The sequence below is a fragment of the Hyperoodon ampullatus genome (genome assembly GCF_949752795.1).
Source record: "Hyperoodon ampullatus genome assembly, chromosome: 2".
Classification (NCBI taxonomy): Eukaryota; Metazoa; Chordata; class Mammalia; order Artiodactyla; family Ziphiidae; genus Hyperoodon; species Hyperoodon ampullatus.
In genome coordinates, this window is record NC_136915.1 from 189269338 (window position 1) to 189290480 (window position 21143).

The following is a 21143-nucleotide window of genomic DNA, read 5'->3' on the forward strand; positions in this document are numbered from 1 at the left end:
AGAGTGGCCTTTACAAATAAACTTTAAATCATTTTTCTCTAACGTAACTTACCCACAATTATCCAGAGGAATGAGAGGTTATTAAATAAATAAACATGAGCAATGCTGAAGATTTTAACTGAAAAGTAAGTATGAACTGAACCACAAGAAACACATAAACAAATGCCTTTATTCATCCGTCTCTGAACCCCATCATTTTTGTCTGGGTAACTTCCAAAGTGGCCAACTTATCTCACTAGTTCTCTTCCTAAATGTATCACATTATCTTTCGAATATCAACTGATGCTTACTACATACAGCATAATATTTGTGCATGCCTGTGTAGTAAGCACATTTTTAAATATAAATGTGATTCCTTCAAATACTTTTTATCCTGAAGATAGAACTAAGACAGGGAAATTCCCTTCTGTTAGGTTTACCTAATACCTTCAGAAGCTTCTCTGAGTAAAATCTGTTTTGTCTTTTCAGGGGTAAAAACCAATGGAGGTTTAAATTAAACTGGACACTCTATAAATAAAACACATTCTATATACAAACTCTGTACGAGCTTATATTGCACTAGCCCCTCTACCCTGATCAGTGATTAGTCATCTATTTCCTTGGGTTTTTATTTTAATTCTTAATTTTAATTAAAGCTAGACTATATCTCTCCAGAGATACTACCGAAATTTGGAAGATCATCACCTAAGAAGTACACTACTGGCCTGGCCAAATATATTCTTATTTTTACCATGAGTAGTTTTTCTCCTGATACTGTGTAATTCTTTTGTATCAGCGTATTTACACATTATGTCATATTTTTGTGTTAACTATACTTTTATGTGTTTATAGTTTTGTTTTTAATTTTACTTTATTCCTTTCCTAAGCGGTAATATACAAAAAAAACCAGTTTGATACATTAGTTATATTTCTAATAAATATTAAAATTCATGCACCCCTTAAAATCATCTTGTATATCACCAGTAGAGTGTTTAGCACACACCCTGGAAAACAGAAACATGAAAATTTCTTGCCATGGAAATAAGGGATGAGGTTTGGAGTAGGGAAAAGTTAAGATAACTTCTCATGACTCTCCTTCCTACCAGATGTGTGCACTGCACGAATTAAAAAAAAAAAAAAAAAAAGTATTTGTTTACTTTACATTGCTTTCTGAAAGAAAAATAAAGCCCTTTTTAAAATACTGTAATCAAATGAATTTTAGAGTCAAGGACAATCCAAAGTCCCGAGGGGACCCATCTCTACTCTGTGTGATACAATAAATCCACCAAATGAAACATTTCATTGAAACATGCAGTTTTTATGAAGAAACAAGCACCACCTAGAACCAAAGACTGATCCTGCTGAGGCTTTAGACATGTGGTATACGTGTGTGCACCTCTGTAGGTCTAATTTTCTTTCTTTCTATATAATCAAGTGACCTAGTCTCATTGGGTTAAGTTTCAACCACAAAACACTGTGTGCTTCTTTTTTTTTTTTTCAAGATACACGTCACAACACACCAAGAAAGGGGGAACTTCCAGTGTCTGTGGTAACATCGCTTGATAAACAGACTCGTTTGAACGGCAAGGGCCTGTGAGCCGTCACTATATAAAGCAGCAGAGACGTGGACTAGCAGATACTTGCCTTCTGAGGACCATGCGAGCAGCAGCCATCTATCTCCACGCCAAGGTCAGACAAAATGCCAGGCGTGTTCCTCTCTGCTAATCCAAAGGAACTGAAAGGAACTGATCATTCGCTTTTAGACGACAAAACGCAAAAAAGGAGGCCAAAGACTTTGTAAGTTCACTAACTGTGCAAATTTTGACTTGGATGATCCTTAATGGCAGAACAATTGAAAATGAATGAAGGGAAGAAAATACGAGCCTTTAGTTTACCTAGATCAGGGCAATGACCTGCTGTGAGTTACAAGTATATTCAGTTGTATTTAAAAATGAATCATGACAGGGCATTAAATGAGGTGGGAGTTTTTCCAGACTCTGGCTTATAAAAATTGGCTCACTTTTAATATAGCAATATGTTGTATCAGCTATTTTTATTATGGCCTTATTCCTTGGAGAAGTTTGCTTCATGCTCTTTTCTTTTTACAAATAAAAGGTATTCTTCTGAAGAAATATGAATATTTACTTTTGTGTCTTTTGTAGTGGAATGGATGTGAAAGCATACCTGAGATCTATGATCCCACATCTGGAATCTGGAATGAAACCTTCCAAGTCCAAGGACCTGTATGTACACTAATACACGGAACTATAACTATATAAGCGGCCTGTGCATTAGCTCTGTATTCTAGCAAGGCAGTAATACTACACATAATGGACTTCGTTTCTTTTAAGTAACAAGCCTAATAAGATTAAGCTGCATTAGTACCAATGTAAATTAAATACAAATGTGCATGCATATATTTGCTACTTATTATACTGTTGCAGTACATTTGGATTTTTTCACATTTTATTGGCAGATATTTTCATAACGATAGTAATTCTAAGCAAATTTTTGTTTTCTTATAGATAAATTTTAATAAAATTTATTAGAAGTAGAGTCTTAGTTTGTGAAGTTATCAAAATGCAGCAGCCATTCTGATTTCATTTGCACTTACACACAAAACAATACTAATTTATGTAAATGTCGTCCCCTGTAGACTCTCTGCTGATGAAGTGAAGCAGTGGTCTGAATCTCTGGAAAAACTTCTTGCCAACCAGAGTAAGTACAGATTAACTATTGAATGTTTCTGGGTTTATCTCAGTATGCTAACAGATTGAATGGCTTCATTAAAATATAGTATTCTGGATGGGAGGGTGTGCGAAAAGTTGTACTCTAGCTGTTCTGTAGCACTGATAGTTTCAGCATATTATGCCGCATCGTGGCATAATGTTGACTCGGCACTCAGTTCTGCTACTGTCCTTTAGAAACATTTGCCAAGGCAACTAGCTGTTTCCATGGATCATTATAGGAGCAAAATTTTAAATTATGCTGGGATTCTGAAGTTTAAAGCTTTAAAAAGTAAACCAAACATCTCAACATGTGAACTGCTATTCTGAAAGCTACCTAAAGGATGTATTTTTGTACCATTGGATGTAAGGGGTAGGATTCACTCAGTCAATTAATAACTTTTTCCATTCATACATGCGTTGTCACTCATTCAGCCCAGGCATTTATGTGCAGGCATTTTAGAAGCACCAAGGACTCAAGAGTAAAGACACAGTGCCTTGCTGCCTTGAAGGCAGCTGAGACACACAGCATAAAACTGCATTATATATAACATGACACGTTATAACACAGATATGATCAAAAGACTTTTTAAACACAGAGTCTCACGGGGAGTTTCTGATGAGAGAAGGGAAATGGGATCAGCTTGTCTTAGCCCTCATCATGGGCACTGGGATCCTGCTGGGTTAGGACCTCGCTCAGGCGCATAGATGGGCAGCTTGTCCCTATCCGGGGTGAGCCGATCCCCTTCTCCCCCACCCAACGCCCTACAGAGCCTCACGTGGGGATCGAGTAGTTCACCCTGGTTCATCTGCTTGTTATCTGACTTAGGTTATGATTCAGCCAAACACTGCTATAGAAATGGCCCATTGAAAAGCCTGAATAACACGAGTAAATCCAAGCAGTATAGCATACATAGGTAATATACAGGCCTCACATCTTTTGACTTATATGAGTTGGATAGAGAAATTATATTTGTTAATGATTAACATGATGTTCATGCCTTCTGTCAATATTTGATTCCCTAAAATACTCTGCACTCTGGCTGAGCTGGTAGTGTAAGAAAAGAGATTGTTCTGTAACCTGCAGAGCAGAACTGTAATGTAACAGCAGATGGAAGTGAAGCAGTCTCTCAGCCACCACTAAGCAGCTGTGTACCTGGGACAAGCGTGTCTGAACCCAGACAGATTATAAACGAAGGGGTCCCTAAGGCCTTCCCATCTCTACAAACGGTGACGCAGCCATTTCAGCAGCATCCACCTCTTCCCTTTGTACACAGAAATTATGCCACAGTACTTTTCTTGTAAATTTCTTCCAGTTATTCATTTATTGGCTCAATTAATTTATCTCACCCCTCACCCTTTCTTTTTAGCTGGTCAAGACGTCTTTGGGGACTTCCTAAAGTCTGAGTTCAGTGAGGAGAATATTGAATTCTGGCTGGCTTGTGAAGACTATAAAAAAACAGAGTCTGATCTTTTGCATTGTAAAGCGGAGAAAATCTATAAAGCATTTGTGCAGTCAGATGCTGCCAAGCAAGTGAGTATTCAGTTCATTACCATCGGTTTATATGTAAAGAAACTTAGATATAGAATAAGATTCAACATGCTAGCAAGATGAAATCCTTTTTGAGTATTATGATTTTCACTGCTATATATTTAAGTATATTCATATAGTTCAGTGCAATGATAATCTAATTTTCTACATTTGTGAAAAGATTGGATGAAAGATTGATTTTGTAAAACAAGCTAATGTGATGGGGTGGGGTAAGGAGTATTGGTGATACTGACCAGAACTGCATGTCAGGGGGTCCTTAATGAGCTAGCTCGTTTTGGATTAGGATAAAGTAGAGATTAGTGCAATACATGGATTACAGCAGCAGAAATATTTCCAGTTAGTAGTAATGACCACTTCCAGTTAAATATTCCTGGTTCAAGCAGCAAACATCCGCACAAAGTGTCCTCTCCACCTGTAAATCTTAAATGTGCACATCACTTTTTTTGATGCATGTATCACCTTATACAGATATTTAAAAAATAATGTCTGCCTCGTTTGCACCTCCCAAAGATATTATGAGCTAACTTGGAGCAAAGATATTTCTGCTTTTTTGTGCTATTTCTTTTTAACTCTTCCACACCTAGGATAAGGTATGTTTAGAATAGGCATTCAAGAGATATTTGAGCTGATTTAAATGAGGTTTTAAAGCCACTGTCTTGAGGTGCTTCAAAAACAACAGTGACATCATAAAATACGCAATAAATTGGAAGTGCATATGAACTGATGAGGATTTCTTTTTAGATCAATATTGACTTTCACACTCGAGAATCTACAGCCAAGAAGATTAAAGCACCAACACCCACGTGTTTTGATGAAGCCCAAAAAACCATATATACTCTTATGGAAAAGGACTCCTATCCCAGGTTCCTCAAATCAAATATATACTTAAATCTTCTGAATGACCTTCAGGCTAATAGTCTAAAGTGACTAGTGCCCGCTGGAGGGAATTAAAGATGGTATCAAGTACAGAAGGAATGTACCAGGATGGCTCCCTGGGGGAAAGCCTTGGCCTTTTTGGATGACTCACAGATCCAGGGGAAGAACCCATGACTCAGGACAGATTAACATGGAAGTTATCCAGACTCAGGGCTGAAGAAGCGTGAGATGAAAATTTAGCGATGGTAGAAGGAAGGAGATACTGTGGTACTGTCATAAAATACAGTGGACCTACGTATTAGAACATCCCTCAGAACTGAGAAGGCCGGGTAATGCTTGCTACGCAGAAACTGTGAATAAGGGTTTTGAAACTGGTGAAAACATGCTATAAGCTTCAAGGTCAACTGACATTTATGCTGCATATTGTTATACAGAGATTGTATTGAGCTGCTAAAATCTCTTTTACTTGGATGACTATTTGAGAAGTATGTGTTTCAAAATCACCATTTCTGTTATTGACACAAAGTTTTTCAGTGTTGGTTTGTTTGTTTGAGTGTTTTGGGATTGAAAGAGATGAAGAGGAGAAAAATGTATTTAACTTAAGCTATTGCCTTAAAGTTGGGAAGTCAGAATATATTTGTAAATTAAATTATCACAGTGTCAATAATAAATGTGAGTTTTGTCTTAAAAACAGAAGCAATTTCTGTTTACATTTCCTTGTCATCTTTAAAAACTGGCATTTATTTTTCAGATTTAACAAAAATTTAAGCAAGGGTCTTCTACTTTCTATCCCGTTAATCTTATATTTTATGTATTATGTGTATGTATTGGGCAGAATTCATCAGTTTTCTCTCTGCTACCACAATGTATAACGATCAAACAAATATAATATGCTTTCACATAGTCAAGCTTCAAACTGATGAGAAATTGAAGAAGTCTTTTAAAGAGGGATAGAAATTTTATTTCAATAAGTTATCTAATTAACAACTAATAATTTATTGTGATTTAAAGTTTAAAAAGCCAGATGTATTTTCTCATTTAATGGTCATAGAAATCCTATGAAAGCTGAGACTAGTAAGATTAAATCACTACTTCCCAAATTTAGCTATCAAAACTACCTAGAATGTTAAAAAACAAAACACCCATTTTGGGGCCCTATCCCAGACTGACTGAATCAGAATCCCCAAGGGATAGAGTATGAGAATCTATATTTTAGGAGTAAATTCCAGGCGATTCTGAAGATGCCCTGGTTATCCAGGGTTGGGAATCCTGGGGTTAAGAGACAGTCCCACTGCCAGGGATTTTACACATAAATTTTCTCACCACACAATCTGTGTTCCCTCTACTGTGCAACACTGCCCCCCAATGACCAGAAGACATTTCCTAAATCCTCAAGTCTTCAACAGTCCTAGGCGTTACCTAAGCAGGAACATAAGACTGCTCTGGGGGACCATCTACAGAAGGATAATCCAGACGATGCATATTCCAGCATAGCCTATAGAGTCGTATCTTCCCAGGCTCCCATGCCCCATATATTATTGAATAATCAGCCATCACAGTGTAATACTCTGGATATTCTCAGTACAGGCTTGCCTATCATCAGGCACACAGCAGTGACACGGGGCAATATGTAGATAGGTTTAAAAAGTACTGTTCTTGAATTTCCATGGGACAAAGTCCACACTGCCTCTACCATAAGCTTAATTCTATGATTTAGCAGGTCAAAATATTACAAGAGGCTTAGAAGGGAATCCAGTTTAATCACCATCATCATTATCATCATTCTCTCCCTTACTCGTGCCATCACCAAATTCCCTCAGTCCTCCTTCTACAGTTAACGTGTGCAGTGGGTATGTCACTTGCTCTTTTCCTGCCCCCCCTGCGCTAGCGTAGTCTCTCATTGATTGCTCATTCATGCAACTTGTTTTCTTTCTTTCCAGCCTCTTCTCTTCAATCCATCTTCAATCCATCCTCTAAATAGCCGCAAACATCACCTTCTGAGACACAGATCTGGCCCTGCCATTTCCCATGACATACAACATAAAGTTCAAATTTCCCTTTCTGGAATTCAAAACACTCCCAGGGAGACCTTCAGGGTTTAATTCGTCTTACTCCCCTCTAGGTATCCTTCCTACCTTGACATCACTCTGGATCAATTGCCTTTTCTTGAAGGAGTCCTGGTCTTCACTACCCTTTGGTTAATCTACTATCTCTCTAAAATGCCTTTTCCTACCTCCTTCCAGTTTTCAAAGTCCAACCAATTCTTCAAGGCCCAGGTAGAATTACTCTTCTATAAAGGCTTTCTAACACCTTACACCGCTATGTAGTTATTTTCAATAAAAACCGGAGGGGAACCAAGTCCATATAAACACAAGACACTCTGCTCCTATTTCTAGCACCAGTGTCACATTAAATAGTTCAGGCGCTTCAAACTCTGAGGCAGTAGAACTGCAACTGTCCAACACACATACCGGTCATAAAATGAATGCTTCTGGTCTTTGTCTTGATAAGATGCCATGTTAAAAAGCTATCCAGGGGCTTCCCTGGTGGCGCAGTGATTAAGAACCCACCTGCCGACACAGGGGACACAGGCTCAAGCCCTGATCCGGGAAGATCCCACATGCCGGGGAGCAATTAAGCCAGTGCACCACAACTACTGAGCCTGTGCTCTAGAGCCTGCGAGCCACAACTACTGAGCCCATGTGCCACAACTACTGAAGCCCACGTGCCTAGAGCCCATGCTCCCCAACAAGAGAAGCCACCACAATGAGAAGCCCGTGCACCGCAACAAAGAGTAGCTCCCACTCGTCACAACTAGAGAAAGCCTACGCGCAGCAACGAAGACCCAACGTAGCCAATAAATAAATAAATAAATAAATAAATAAATAAAATCTATTAAAAAAAAAAAGGCATCCAATTTTTGGACAGATGGTCAAAACAAACATCTAAGACATCTCTTCATTTTCAAAATGAAAAAAAACAATTGTCACCATGGCTGCACAGATTCAAGAAATTGCAAAAAACTTGAAAAGATAAGTCTCTTTTCATTGGCATTGTTTACTATGGTGTGGATGTTTTATTAGGTCATTTACAGAAATGTGATTAGCTCTACTGTTTAGGGAAATCTGGTCCAACTGTTCCATCTAAGATTCTCAGCTCATATGCTATGTTCTATTGTGATACTAAAGCAGTGGCAATCAACAGTATGTATAATTTAAAACTAATTCATTTAAAAAATAAAAATAAATTTACTTTGCTCAGATGTATTTTATACTATTTCTAATATGATATGTATATTGTACAAAAGTAGGAATCCGTGAAGGTAGAAATTAGACCCCCTGATGTCTAATAAAAAGTACATATTTACACATTTATCTCATGTGGGATAAACTAAATTTCAAGTTTCTTTCATCCTGTGTGCAGACACAGGCTGTATTATATTAGGAGGAATCTTTGATGACTTATTACTGAGAAAAGAAATTCTGAAATACGTGAAGGGAAAATACAGTAAATGGTGATTTAAACTACCATAGATATAAATAATTGTTATTATACACAGAATTGTAGAATTTCCTCAAGACCGCATAAAACCCTACCTATAGAACAAAAAAAAATACTCATCAACTTCAGAAATACCACCATCTGTTTTGTTGAGACCAGTATCTTAAAAGTGTTACTGAACCAAACTTGGATCCGCGTGCCCAATGCACAACAAAGCCAATCTAATGACACCAGGTTGTGGTGAAGGAAAGTACAGCGTTTACTGCAAGGCACCCAACGTGGGGCCAAACAAGGAGAACAGGAAGCTGAGGCTCAAAAGACCCAAACTGCCCAGTGGCTTTCAGGGAAGGGTTTTTAAAGTCAGTGTTAGGAGTGAGGATTGTAGGGTGTCTGATCAGCTCATGGACGTTCTTCTGATTGGTTGATGGTGAGGTAATTGGGAGTTAACATCATCAACCTTCTGGTTCCAACCGGTCTTGGGTCTACATGCTTGTGGTCAGCAGGCACCTAACTTATTCTGGTTAGGTGGGGAGTGTCAGTATCTGGTGGGGGTGTCAGTATCTGCAAAACGATTGAAGGATATGGCTCAGGGTATTATCTATAGCCCTTGAAGAGGAACTAAAGGTCCTTGACTCTTTAGTTTACAGCTCAACTACTATTATTTTATCTTGCTTGACTGTTTTCCTTTGTTTCTGTATTTTCTCACTTCTCTGATTAAATCTGCTCTTTGGAACTAAGGGAAGGCCTAGGAGGCTAAAGCTTTTCTACAAACAAGAGGCTGAGGACACTGGGGAGAAGCGGGGGTCTGCCTTGGGAAGGCCCTGCAAGGTCCTGCTCAGTTTGAAAAGCTAAAAATGTATCATTCTAACGGCAAAATTTTGTGTCTTACTCTGTGCCTAACCTAAATGAAACTTTTCTACAAGTAAGTCCATGGCAAAATATAGAACCTTCTATGGATGTTTCTATATAAATATTAGACTGGGTATTTACCTCCTGGTGGCTCCTTTCGCTTGAATTTGAAAACAGACCAAAGGGAAATGAAAGGGAAGGAGGGAGGGAGGGAGGAAGGCAGAGAGAGAGAGAGAGAGAGAGAAACAAATTGGCTGAGTGTCTTAAATGTCTGTATTACCTTATGTCTCATTTGAAAACCTGAGTGCCCCGAAATGTCACACTTATATTTTATCTTCTCAAATTGAAATTTTAAGCCAAAAGGGATTGTGCTATAGTTTAGAATTGTCTACATTACTTTGAAACTCCCATAATTGATGGAAGATTAGGCTAGGAATTCGAATCCAAACCCAAAAGAACCAAATTTATTAAATCCATGGGGACCTTGCCTCGACTTGGAATGTTGCCATTTGGGGAAGATCTGTGGCAGTAGGCTTGATGATTGAAAGAGAAGTCAGGCTCCTGGGATTGGGGAGCTGATTGGTTTACATAAGAAGAAACGGTGCACTGTAAGCACGTTTTAGATTTAGAAAACTGCGATGGCCATGTCAATCACACTTCAGAATTAAATGTTCTCAGCGTCCTTCCTGTCTCTCCTGTCCAACTCCAAGCAGAGTCAGAGGTCTAGGATCCATGTGGCTGAGTATGTACAAAAATTCCAAAGAGTTTAGGGACATTCCAAATAGATGCTCTCATGTCACTCAAGAGAAACACCAACTTCCCACTTCTCAAGTGAAAAATGCAAGCCTTCTAAAAAGTTCTTTAACTGCAAGTTTTCTTAGCAAAAAAACAGTTACTTAAATAATAATGCATTATAATAGACCCTAGATTTGTTCATCCAGGAAGAATATTTGCTTTTGTTCTATATTTAATGTGCATTTTTACTTATTATAATATTAGCTGGCTGATTTCTCCATCTTTTCCACAGGAAAGGGATAATTGGGGTCGATCTTGAAGAATAAATAAACCCCAACCAGGGAAGAAAGAAGGTGAGAACATTTCAGGAAACAGTCTGTGAAAAAGTCAGGAAATCAAGAAAAAAATACTCTGTGTTCAGCAATGGTGATTTATTTAGTGTGGCTGGAACACATGGGGGAAGCAAGAGGGTAGGAGGAAAAGCTCAGAAGGCAGTTTAGGGCAGATTCTGAGAAGAGACACAGTCCATTCCAAAGAGTGTGAGTTTCATCTTTCATATGACAGGTCACCACTGAAGTTTCAAGCAAATAAGCAAAAGACATAACTGCTTGTGCTGATACACAAGTTACTTGTTGAGTCTACACCAGAACTCTCTGAGATAAGCACTCTTAACCTCATTTTATTGATCAACAAACGTAGAACCAAAAAGGTGAAAAAAGTTATCTAAGGACACAGAACCAGGAAGTAGCAGACCCAGGGTTTGAGTCCAGGTACATATGTTTCCAACGACTTTGCATTATCTCATGCTTCTTCCTGAAAGTGACATGATTACTTTGTGTTGTAGAAAGCTATTTCTGGTTCCTGAAAGTGACATGATTACTTTGTGTTGTAGAAAGCTATTTCTGGATTTTGTGTGGAAGACAGTTACAAAGGAAGACATAACTGAGGAAGCAAAGCCAAACATGAAACCAGTTTTGCAGCCCAGCAGGAGAGAATCAGGGCAGAAATCAAGGCAATGGGAAAGAGAGGGCAAATAGATAACACTTGGTGAGCAACTTGCCGTGAGGAGTAACTGAGGGAGGGGAACACAGGGTACCTCTGGGGTGTCCAGCCAGGGGCCTCAAAATCACAGCAAAGCCCTTTCTGGCTCAATTTTAAACATATCACCTCTGAGGTCCTTCAGCTGCAAATGTGCATTGAACAACTTGGAAACAGAAGAGGAGAGCCCTGGAGGATTAAGGCATACGCTTCTAAAAGGCTCCACATGCAAAATAAATTATGTGGCACTTTCAACAGTTTATTCACAATGAACCTACATATGAAGCATTCCACATGTTTTTCCTCAAAGCTCACTTTCTTCTTGGACAAAACTAGAGGCTTGCAAGCTCTCATCCAGGCTGAGAACCAAAACCAAGGACCAAGACACTCAACAGATCTGCAGGAAGAAACTGCTCTAAATTTGAGAGCACCTTTTAAAGACAGAAGACATGTCTTCTTCTGGGAATGAGCAGCACCGGACAGCGGGAAGGAGTGTGATGAGAGCGACTCTCGGGAAGGAATCCTGTGTCCTTAGATGGCAGGTCTGGCTCTTAGCTTGACAGTGGGTCATGTGACTGGTGGAATGTTCTAGTGCTCACTTCTTCTTAACAGAGACAAGACAGAGGACGGGAAACCCGAAGGTAGCCACTCTCTTGGCACACTTTTTCCTTCAGTCATTGTTACCTTAAATACTCAAAACAGGTGGAGTCTACCCTTTATTTCTGGATAGAGAGGGGGAAAAAAAAAAAAAGACAGGAATATAGTGGGTTTCAGGTGTTGTCCTGTCTTTCCCCCCCAAAACTGTCTGTTGCTATGCTAGTGAAACCTAGAAGGTGAAAGTTCAGTGGGCTTGTTTTAAATCAGTAAAATTGACATGCTCACCCCTGGTCTAAGCTTTCGCACTCTGCCTTGAAACCCTCAGCTTGAATTAGCTATAAAAACAGATTGTATCCCTAGTCTTGTGCTTTTTTCCTTAAACCTGTCAGTTAATTCAGTGTTTACAAATGACCCACTGTGAACAAGTAAAGGGTAGAACATGTTTCCACAGGAAGAACTGAATAAGATACTTCCTAGAATGTTTATTGGGCATGATTTTGACTAGAATGATCATAATTCATACCATCTATGGGGGTAATTAGGAAGTGCCAAAGTTGAGGGGAAGAAAGCACACAATATTCCTTGCTCAGAGGTTTCTTAATTCATCTTCAGAATGCTAGGCTCCACTTTATACTTCTAGAATCGAGTCTAGACGCTTGCTTCCTTGATAGACTCCCCAGTTAGTGACACCTGCTATGTGCCGAAAGCTATGAGCGGTGCCAGGGAAACAGAGATGACTAAGATATAGCCTCCAACTAGTGAGAGGCCCACGGTGCTCTTGGGAAGAAAAGCGCGGAAAGAACTGCAGGCAAACAGACTAAGAATTTGGAGAGAGGTGAGGAGGAGAGTCGGGTAAGGCTGTCTGAGAGGAGACCTCCCCGCGGGCTCTCTCCAGGTCCCTGGTGAAGCGCCAAATGGGACTGGCGCCCCCCTCCTCCCCTAATGGGAAAGGTTGTGCGGTGCCCATTTGCCAAAAGGTCTCCAGGTGCCCCCAGCTCCGTATGCAACTTCCATGGGCATCGACTCACATCAAGTACGTCTCCTTTAGCAAGTTCTCTCTTTCTATGGTCATGAACTCGGTTGGATGCTACGTGTCCCCTTCCAGGTGCCTATGAAAGAGCAGTGGAAGCAGCCTAGACCTCTCTCCGCAGGATGCTGGGAGGCTAAGGGACCACGGACCTCCTGCCCTTCTGCTCCTGTGGAATTCCTGGGGTCTGTCCCAGCCTCCCCTCAGCAGACAGGAAAAGGTGCCAAGTGAACTCAAAGGAGGGACTAGTGATTCTGTCCTGGAGGAAGGGTATGGCTTCAGAGACGGGACAGATGCACAACAAAGTGTGGATTAAACTCAAAGTAACCAAGTTACCTTGTGAACCATCATTGGATTAATAGCAACCTCTGAAACTCACAAACAAACGTAAACTCTGGCACTACTGGGCTATGAAAGGGCTGGAATAAGTCCGTCCTACTACTTACTAGTATTACGTTGCTCACATCGATATCTTTTTGCTTTAGCCATTATTATTGTCCCAAAATAATGATTTCTTTTTCTCTTTCCTTATAGGAGGGTGTGATAGAGACGGCTTAGATGCTCACCAATCTCAGGCCCTCCCTGGACAAACCGTATTTCCCAGACCCTCTTAAGGTGAACAGCAAATACAGAACCTTCTATTGGGTTGGCCAAAAAGTGCGTTCAGGTTTTTCCGTAAAAGCTGTTTTTTCCAACAAAACATCCCCAACTTTTCGGCCAACCCAATGTGAACGTTTCTACATAGTCAGTATTTGGGTATATACTCAGTAGCTCTTTTACTTGGATTTGGTCTTTTTTCTTGAACTGCAATTTGATATTTTACCTTGCATTATTAGGGCCAAAAAACTGAGCTCTGTGTGGAGAGCAAAGGGATGGGCACCAGTTCCAGGACTGCCTAGAAGACCCCCAGGTTGCCTCCCGTTTCCCAGGTGCACTGCCAGAAGCAAAGGTTGTAAAGCCATGTGGAGGAACTGTCAAACTCCAAACAGTCATGCAACCCGCACTGGCACATGTGTGAGTGACAGCTAAACGCCTCTGAAGGTCTAGCAATGATTTGTTACAGTGATTAGAGAGTTTTATTCTGATACATACAAAGACACTGATAAATGTTTACGTTTCCTTCAAAAAGAAACAATTCCAGGCTTCCCTGGTGGCGCGGTGGTTAAGAATGCGCCTGCCGATGCAGGAGACACAGGTTCGTGCCCTGGTCCCGGAAGATCCCACATGCCGCGGAGCAACTAAGCCCGTGCGTCACAGCTGCTGAGCCTGAGATCTAGAGCCCGCGAGCCACAACGACTGAGCTCACGTGCCGCAACTACTGAAGCCCATGCGCCTAGAGCCCATGCTCCGCCAACAAGAGAAGCCACCGCAATGAGAAGCCGGCGCACCGCAACGAACAGTAGCCCCTGCTCGCCGCAACTAGAGAAAGCCCGCACACAGCAGCGAAGACCCAACGCAGGCAACAAATAAATAAATAAATAAATTTATTAAGAGAAAAAAGAGAGAAAGAAACAATTCCTTTTTCATTTAGAGAGTTATATGGAGCCATACTGGAAAAACCAGGGCAACATCTCCATCAGAGTGCAGCGTTATTCAGCTCCCATGCGAGGCAAAGGTTATCTCTCTGACCTTGTGATGTTCTTCAAGATAGAGCTGCCTGGAAAAGAGGATGTAAGCTATGGATGAGAACAATATGTGAAAAGCTTATTTCAGATGCAACTGAGAATAGAAAATGCCAAAAACAACACAAAAAAGGGAGGCGAGGACTAAGAAGCAGGAAAAGCATAAGTGATGGAAAATTTTGCAACTGATAAAAACATTAAGTGAAGACGAGTTGGCTAGACTGCGTGTATTTTCAACTCATTTGCTCTGACTCCATTTAGGGCTACGTACGACAGATAGTGATATAAATCCTCTGGGGTTTAAACTGGCCAATCACCAAGTAAAAGTCAGGATTCCAAACAAGTGTAGTATGCGGCTCTGGAAAGCAGACCTGTGGTTAAGCTGGGATTCAGACAGGAAGCTGTGAATTCAGTGCATACCGGGAAAACTAGAGGGGTGAGCTCACCGGGGCCAATTTCCCTGAAAGACCAAAGAACCACGTAGGAAACAATTCATCCTACAAGAAGAGACTCTCAGGATGCACAAAGCTGGCCTAAAAACGGTGGGTCAGAGCTGGAGGAAACGAGTACTTTAACTGCACCAGGTGCCTGATGCACAGATTGCCCTTTGACGCGGGTCCGAAATCCGGGGGAGAGGAGAGAGCAATAAAAGAGTGACGACACTAAAAGGACCAACTCCCTGGAAACCTTTGAGAACACACGCGGGAACAGGGGACTGACTGCTCAAGGGATGCTAGAGCACGTTCCTCACTGGAGTTAGGAGCGGAGCGCTGACAGGACAGAGCACACCGACTGAAGACCAGCCCCCGGACCCGGAACGCCTGGGAAGGAGAAGAACTGGAGAAGGGGGCGGTGCTTCAGCAGATGCCGCCGCCCTATCAGCAGACATTTACAGCAGCCTAATACCTAAGGATGTGGTGGTCTTGAAGGGGAATAACGTCCTTCCTCCCCACCCAGGTTCTGGGTATTTGAGAAATAGAAACATAAGAGCAAGGTGGAGGCGAAGGGATTAGTGATACAGTCAGGCCAGAGAACAGAGCATTGGGAGAAAGTCCAATGGGCCTGCTAACTTCACCCCGGAACTCAACCAACAGGCAGTGTCAGACGGTGGCACAATCTCTACACAATGGATGGCCAATGCGGGGAACAAATGCCCAGGTGTCTTGTCTCAATTAGAACAAATGTGAAGAGTCAGCCCAGCTCAGAGCTCCTGGCGATGGGGCCTAATCGAGATGGAATGTCTTTCCATGATGAGCTGGGTTCTATCAGACCACCAGGCCATAAGATCAGGTGGGCCCAGCAGCAACCCACTGAGAGATGGAAATGGTAAAGCCAGAATCGAACGTGAGCAGGGCTTACCTGTGTCCTGTGGGAGCTCAGGGCTCCCTCATGACTAATGATGGAGGAAGAAGATCACTGTCTGTGTTGGGATAGTCTGCAGGCACAAGCCGAAATTGGACCGATTCTGCTAAGGGGCGGACTTAAAAGAGTGCAGCAAGCAGAAACCCTCCCCATGCACAGAACTGGGGACAATGCACCTGCTCATCCACTTCGTATGAAAGGAAAGTGACCTAAGGTTAGAATAGATATTGACTCATGGGCAGTGGAGAATGGTGTGGCTGGTGAATTGGGGCCTGGAAGGAGAATGATTGGATAACTGGGAATAAGAAGGTCTCAGGAAGATGCATGTGGGTGGACCTATCAGAGTATTCAAAAGTATGAGGTCTCTGTATGACATGGCAACATCCAACAGAGATCATCCACCACACAAAAGACATGAACAACCAAGCAGACAGAGCAACTGTGCCGGTTGACCTCAGCCAGCCTCTGTCACTCAGCCAGCCCATCAGTGTTCATGAACAGAAAAGCCATGGTAGCAGAGATGGATATGTACTGGCCCAACAGAATGGACTTCCACCCATGAAAGCCGATCTAGTTACTGCCCTTGCCAAAGTCCAACCATCAAGAAAAAGAAACCGATGCTGAACAAATGAAATCTCAAAGAGAACAACCAACCATTTCATGGCAAGCTGACTAACTGGACTCCTTCCACCCTGAAAGAGGCAGTGACTCATCTTGACTTGAGTCAACATATATCTGGGGTATAGATTTGCCTTTCCTGCCAGAAGGGCCTTAGCCAGCTCCACTGTAAGACGGCTTGCAGCTTTTGATCCATCAGTAGGGGATCCCATATGATATCACATCAGACAAAAGGGGCCTACTTCACAGCAAAGGTGGTGCAGCAGTGGCCACATGGCCCTGGGATCCTTGGGTTACATCACATGCTGTAAGACCCGGATGCTGCCAGCCTGATGGAGCAATGGAATGGTCTTATGATGGCACAGCGGAGGCACCACCTCGAGATGATAACCTTCAAGGAAGGTGCATCATCCCCTAGGCTAAAGAATATACCCTTAATCAGTGACCATTACATGGTGCTGTTCCCCCAGTATGTGGAATACATGGGTCTGGGAACCAAAGGGTCAGAATAGGAGTGTCCACATTTGCTATCACTGTAGCAGCCAGACCTGGGAGGGGTATGGTGCCATGGGAATCAGACCCCTGGACAACAAGGGTCTGGGTCACCTTACCACATAAGCCACCAAGACCAGCAGAAGTGCTGACCCAGGGTGAGAGGAATCTAGAAGGGGTAATAGAAGAGAAAAGACCAAGTGTGGTCTCTAGACAAAACGCAGCGATGGTGGAGTACTTCATCCCATTGTTTTGCCTCTGATAAGTTCTCCCCAGGAAAAGACCTTCCAGAACCTGGAGCAGCTGTTTCTGGGTGCCGGTGAACACTACATGAAGCAATTGTATGTAGGTGGTGCAAGGAGCGGATGGTTAGTGGATACTGTGGGGGCACAGTCCGCCTCAGACCCGAGGCGCTCTCCCCCAGCAGCCGGGAGTCTGGTCTGCTGACCGCTCACTGATGCTTCCTCTCCAGGAACTGCCCTCATCCTATGGAAGCTGCCTCACCAGGTTCCCATCCCCTCTTTGGAAGCAGCCTGCAGTCAATGACGGGTCAGTGCAGGATCCAAATACCTGCCCCCCTTGCTTCAGCTGGGTCACATAGGAAGAGCTACTCCATCTCTGAAACTCCTGCAAGGATCATCTGAGTCCTCTGTTACCACTACATCATATATTTGTTTAAGATTTATAATCCATCTCCTTCAAAAAAGGAACTGTATCAGGTTATAAAATTAGGAAGTTATGTAACAGAATAAATTAAAATGAAATAAGTCAAAACTATTTAAAGGGAATATCTGTTCATTGTTTACAACAAGTTTTTATTAAGGCTACTCTGCAACTAAGGTACTGGGGTAGGTGTGACCAACCAGGTGCTTGTTGTGCCATCAGTATGTTTACAGTTTGATCTAGAGGTGGCATCTGCATAAATAAGTACAGGTAGGAAAAGAGGAACCTCTCGGTATTCACAGCTCTAACATACATCATTTCTTTGACTCTAGAACAGCATGATGAGATAGAGCTGTTACTATTCCTACTTTATAGATAGTAAACCAAACGTTAGCGAGGGAAAGTGATTTACCCAAGCAGTGACAGAATCCAATTGTTCTTTCACCACGTTACGATAAATGTTTATGTGGATGATGGTATTATCCAAAAAGAGAACATGTTTTCTCAGTCGTCATCAGAAAGCCTCAAAAAGACATCCACTTTACATCATTTAACCATTTTGAGAATTTGCTTCATCTTGCTTAATATCCTGCATTATTTTTTTAATATTTTTAAAATGAACTCAATGGCTCTGGTTGACACTGGATACTATCTGCTTAGTGAATCTCTCAAGCTTCATTAAGATTAGAATGAGGACTTGGCTATCTGCTGACTCACACCCTAGGTATTTCCACTATTATGAAATCACTACTTCACAGAAGGATGTTTGCTTAATAGTAATTGAAATGGTAAAAATAAAGAATGCAGAATTCCATTTTCAAAAGATTAGATTCTAAGGATCCTGTGGTGGCAGGTGAATCATCAAATAGGAAAGGCTGACTTGACTCCCTAAGAGGAGGGGATAGAGTAGAAAAAGAAGGGAAGAAAAGAACAGCAGGAGGCTTGCTTACTCTGGAGCTGGGCCACGGAGAAGTCTAACAGAGGCCGGACAGACAGCAGCTGACCAGAGGGTCCCTGTTGACAGGGAGGTGACGCCCCTTCCCTTGAATAACTGAGGGCACTCGCCTGGAAAACAGGCTAAGGATCAGGGCCGGGAGAGACAGTGCCAAGAGGCAAAAAATAGAGGCTGTTGAAACAACTGCTGAACAGGACAGAGAACTGGGCAGGATGGTGAGAAACACTGGAGAGGGGACATGCAATGAATTCAGTGAAGTGCGCTCTCCCATGGAGGTGCCATCCTAAGATGTAAAGCGGCAGACACAGCACTTGGAGCATCATTTTAACCTGCAGGTCAAAGCTTTGTGGTGAAGTTTGTCGAATTCTAAAAGTGCCTGATCTCAAAGCTGATGGGAAGCTTCTGGTTACGATCTAGCAGCCAGGGAAGAGGTTAGGAACTGAGCAAGGGAATCAAGGGAGGGAGGAAGACGGAGACCAAAAACGGAAGAAAAGAGGAAAATCCAGTAACCTGCCCTCCCCTCCCCGGCATCATGAATGGACAAAAGATGGACCAAGATGGACGAAACAGCACATACAGACGATCATTTTCCTTCTTCTCTACTTTCTTCTATTTTTCTGAGTGCTTAGGTCCCCAGACTTATAAACCACTTTGAAGTGGGTGTATGTTTAAAATAACTTGATTTTCTTGTTATTTCCATTTATTAATTAACTCAATATATTTGTATTTATCACAAAAAAAATCTTATTTTAGCTAAAATAATCAGAAAACCTCAAAATGGATTCTTGACATTTTCTTTTGAAAATGACCTAATGCAGTCTTTCCCCAAGAATTTATTAAATGCATATCATAAGCAGGGCAATTTACTAAGCATGTTAAAAGAAAATTATAGAACAAACGTTTCTGGAATCGAAAGTATCTTTAGTTAAGTTAAATTCTACCCGCATTAACAGAGGAAAAAGATAAAATCTCAGGGCTTTAACATTATAGAAGTTTACTTCTCAACCATGTAAAGTCCATTTTTTGTCTGTTTAGGGGAGGGCCTAGAAGCAGTAATGATAATTTTAGTCCAGATTCTATTGACCATAGCTAATCACATGGCCTCCAACGTCCTCAGGGGGTTTAGGAAATTCAGTCCCTAGTAGAACAGCCACTCCCTAGCAATAAATGTATACTATTAAAAGTGAAACATGAATATATAGCAGACAGCTGTTTCTGCCTCGAAATGTTTACAGTATGGAGAGGCAAGTGACCCATAAACAGATAATTTCAATATAGGATCCCTCCTATGGGCAAAGTCTCCAAGAGACCTTTCCATGTAAGAAAAAAAAAATGTACTTAACTTATTGCAAATAGCATCACTATTTGCAATATTTTTCTTATAAAAGCCATTCATATTTGCAACATACCCCAAATGGCCCATCTGCTAGTCACCTAAGTACCTGAACATTCCATTCCAGTCCAAGAAGATAAATAAATATCTCATCGATAAACCCAGTAATTTCTTACCCATGTGCGTCTATTCCTTTGGTAAACTTTATTAATGTGCCAGATTCCATGTACTGTAGGGGGACTTGGGGATAGCCTTCGCCTTTTATAGAGTAACTTCACTCTTCCTTTTGCCACCCAAATTTCACCACACCTTCAAAATCCAGCTCATTTCATTCTTTCCGTCAAGTCCTCTTGGAACAAACAAAATTGCTGCTAATGTGTCGTCTTCTGAATTTCTGTACTACTTTCTATCTCCATCCTTCCCTAGGCAACAGGGACTTAGTGTCCCTTCTATGGTTAGCTTAAACTGGTGTTTTTTCTAAGTTTCTGTCTCCTATGGAAGTTCCCAGAGAGAAGGGGTCATGTGTTAAATTATGTTTTTTAATCTTTTAAGCATGTAGCATAGAGTTTTCAATACGAACTGCTTATAAATATATTTTACTTTGAAAATTTTCATGAGGAATTCTAGTTGTTTAATTGGTATGCCCACCCTTGCAGGGGAAAAAGAAGGAAACATGTATAAAAGTGCTTTGCAAACTCTAGGTGTTTTTCCTAAGGCCAGGATAAAATGATGCTCGTGGCAGAGAACCATCTGTTCTCTCCTCCTCCAGTGTGGGCAGTGCGGCTGAGCTCCATTCTCTGGAGTGGGGAGCGGGAGTGGGTGGGACGTGAGCCACCGATGCCCCGGCCACAAGGCAACGGTGTGCATTCCCCACACGCTTCATTCCGCTCCCTGCCGCTGGAACCCGCACCTGCCTGCACCCAGCTTTCAGTCTGCAGATGGTTCCAGTGTCCCAGCGGAGCCCAGAGTGCCCTCCAGCTGGGTCCCTGGATGACTCTAGGGGTAGGGGAGGCCCACCTGCCCTAATTCTTGAGGGGGACATTTCACCACTGCCTTTGGAGTCTCTCTGTTTATGACTGTTACCCTAGCTAACACACCAATATGTGTATTATCATTGTACCTAAATTTCAGGTGAACAAGGATATTCAATTCCTTGGTCCTCAGGTTGGGCCTGGGGTGGCCAAAGTCCCAGAGCTGGCCTGTCACCCTCAACAATGG

The 21143-nt window shown here is 41.9% G+C and overlaps 1 protein-coding gene across 1 annotated transcript; it reads left to right on the plus strand.

Annotated features, from left to right (window-relative positions):
• Positions 1-1660: 1660 nt before the first annotated feature.
• On the plus strand, positions 1661-5184 carry RGS1 (regulator of G protein signaling 1; the record flags this gene model as incomplete). Its single annotated transcript, XM_079697103.1, has 5 exons — positions 1661-1776; positions 2142-2222; positions 2636-2697; positions 4076-4239; positions 4999-5184. The coding sequence occupies exons 1-5, from the start codon at positions 1679-1681 to the stop codon at positions 5182-5184; spliced, it is 591 nt and encodes a 196-aa protein (XP_079553229.1). The 5' UTR covers positions 1661-1678.
• Between the last annotated feature and the right edge of the window lie 15959 nt (positions 5185-21143).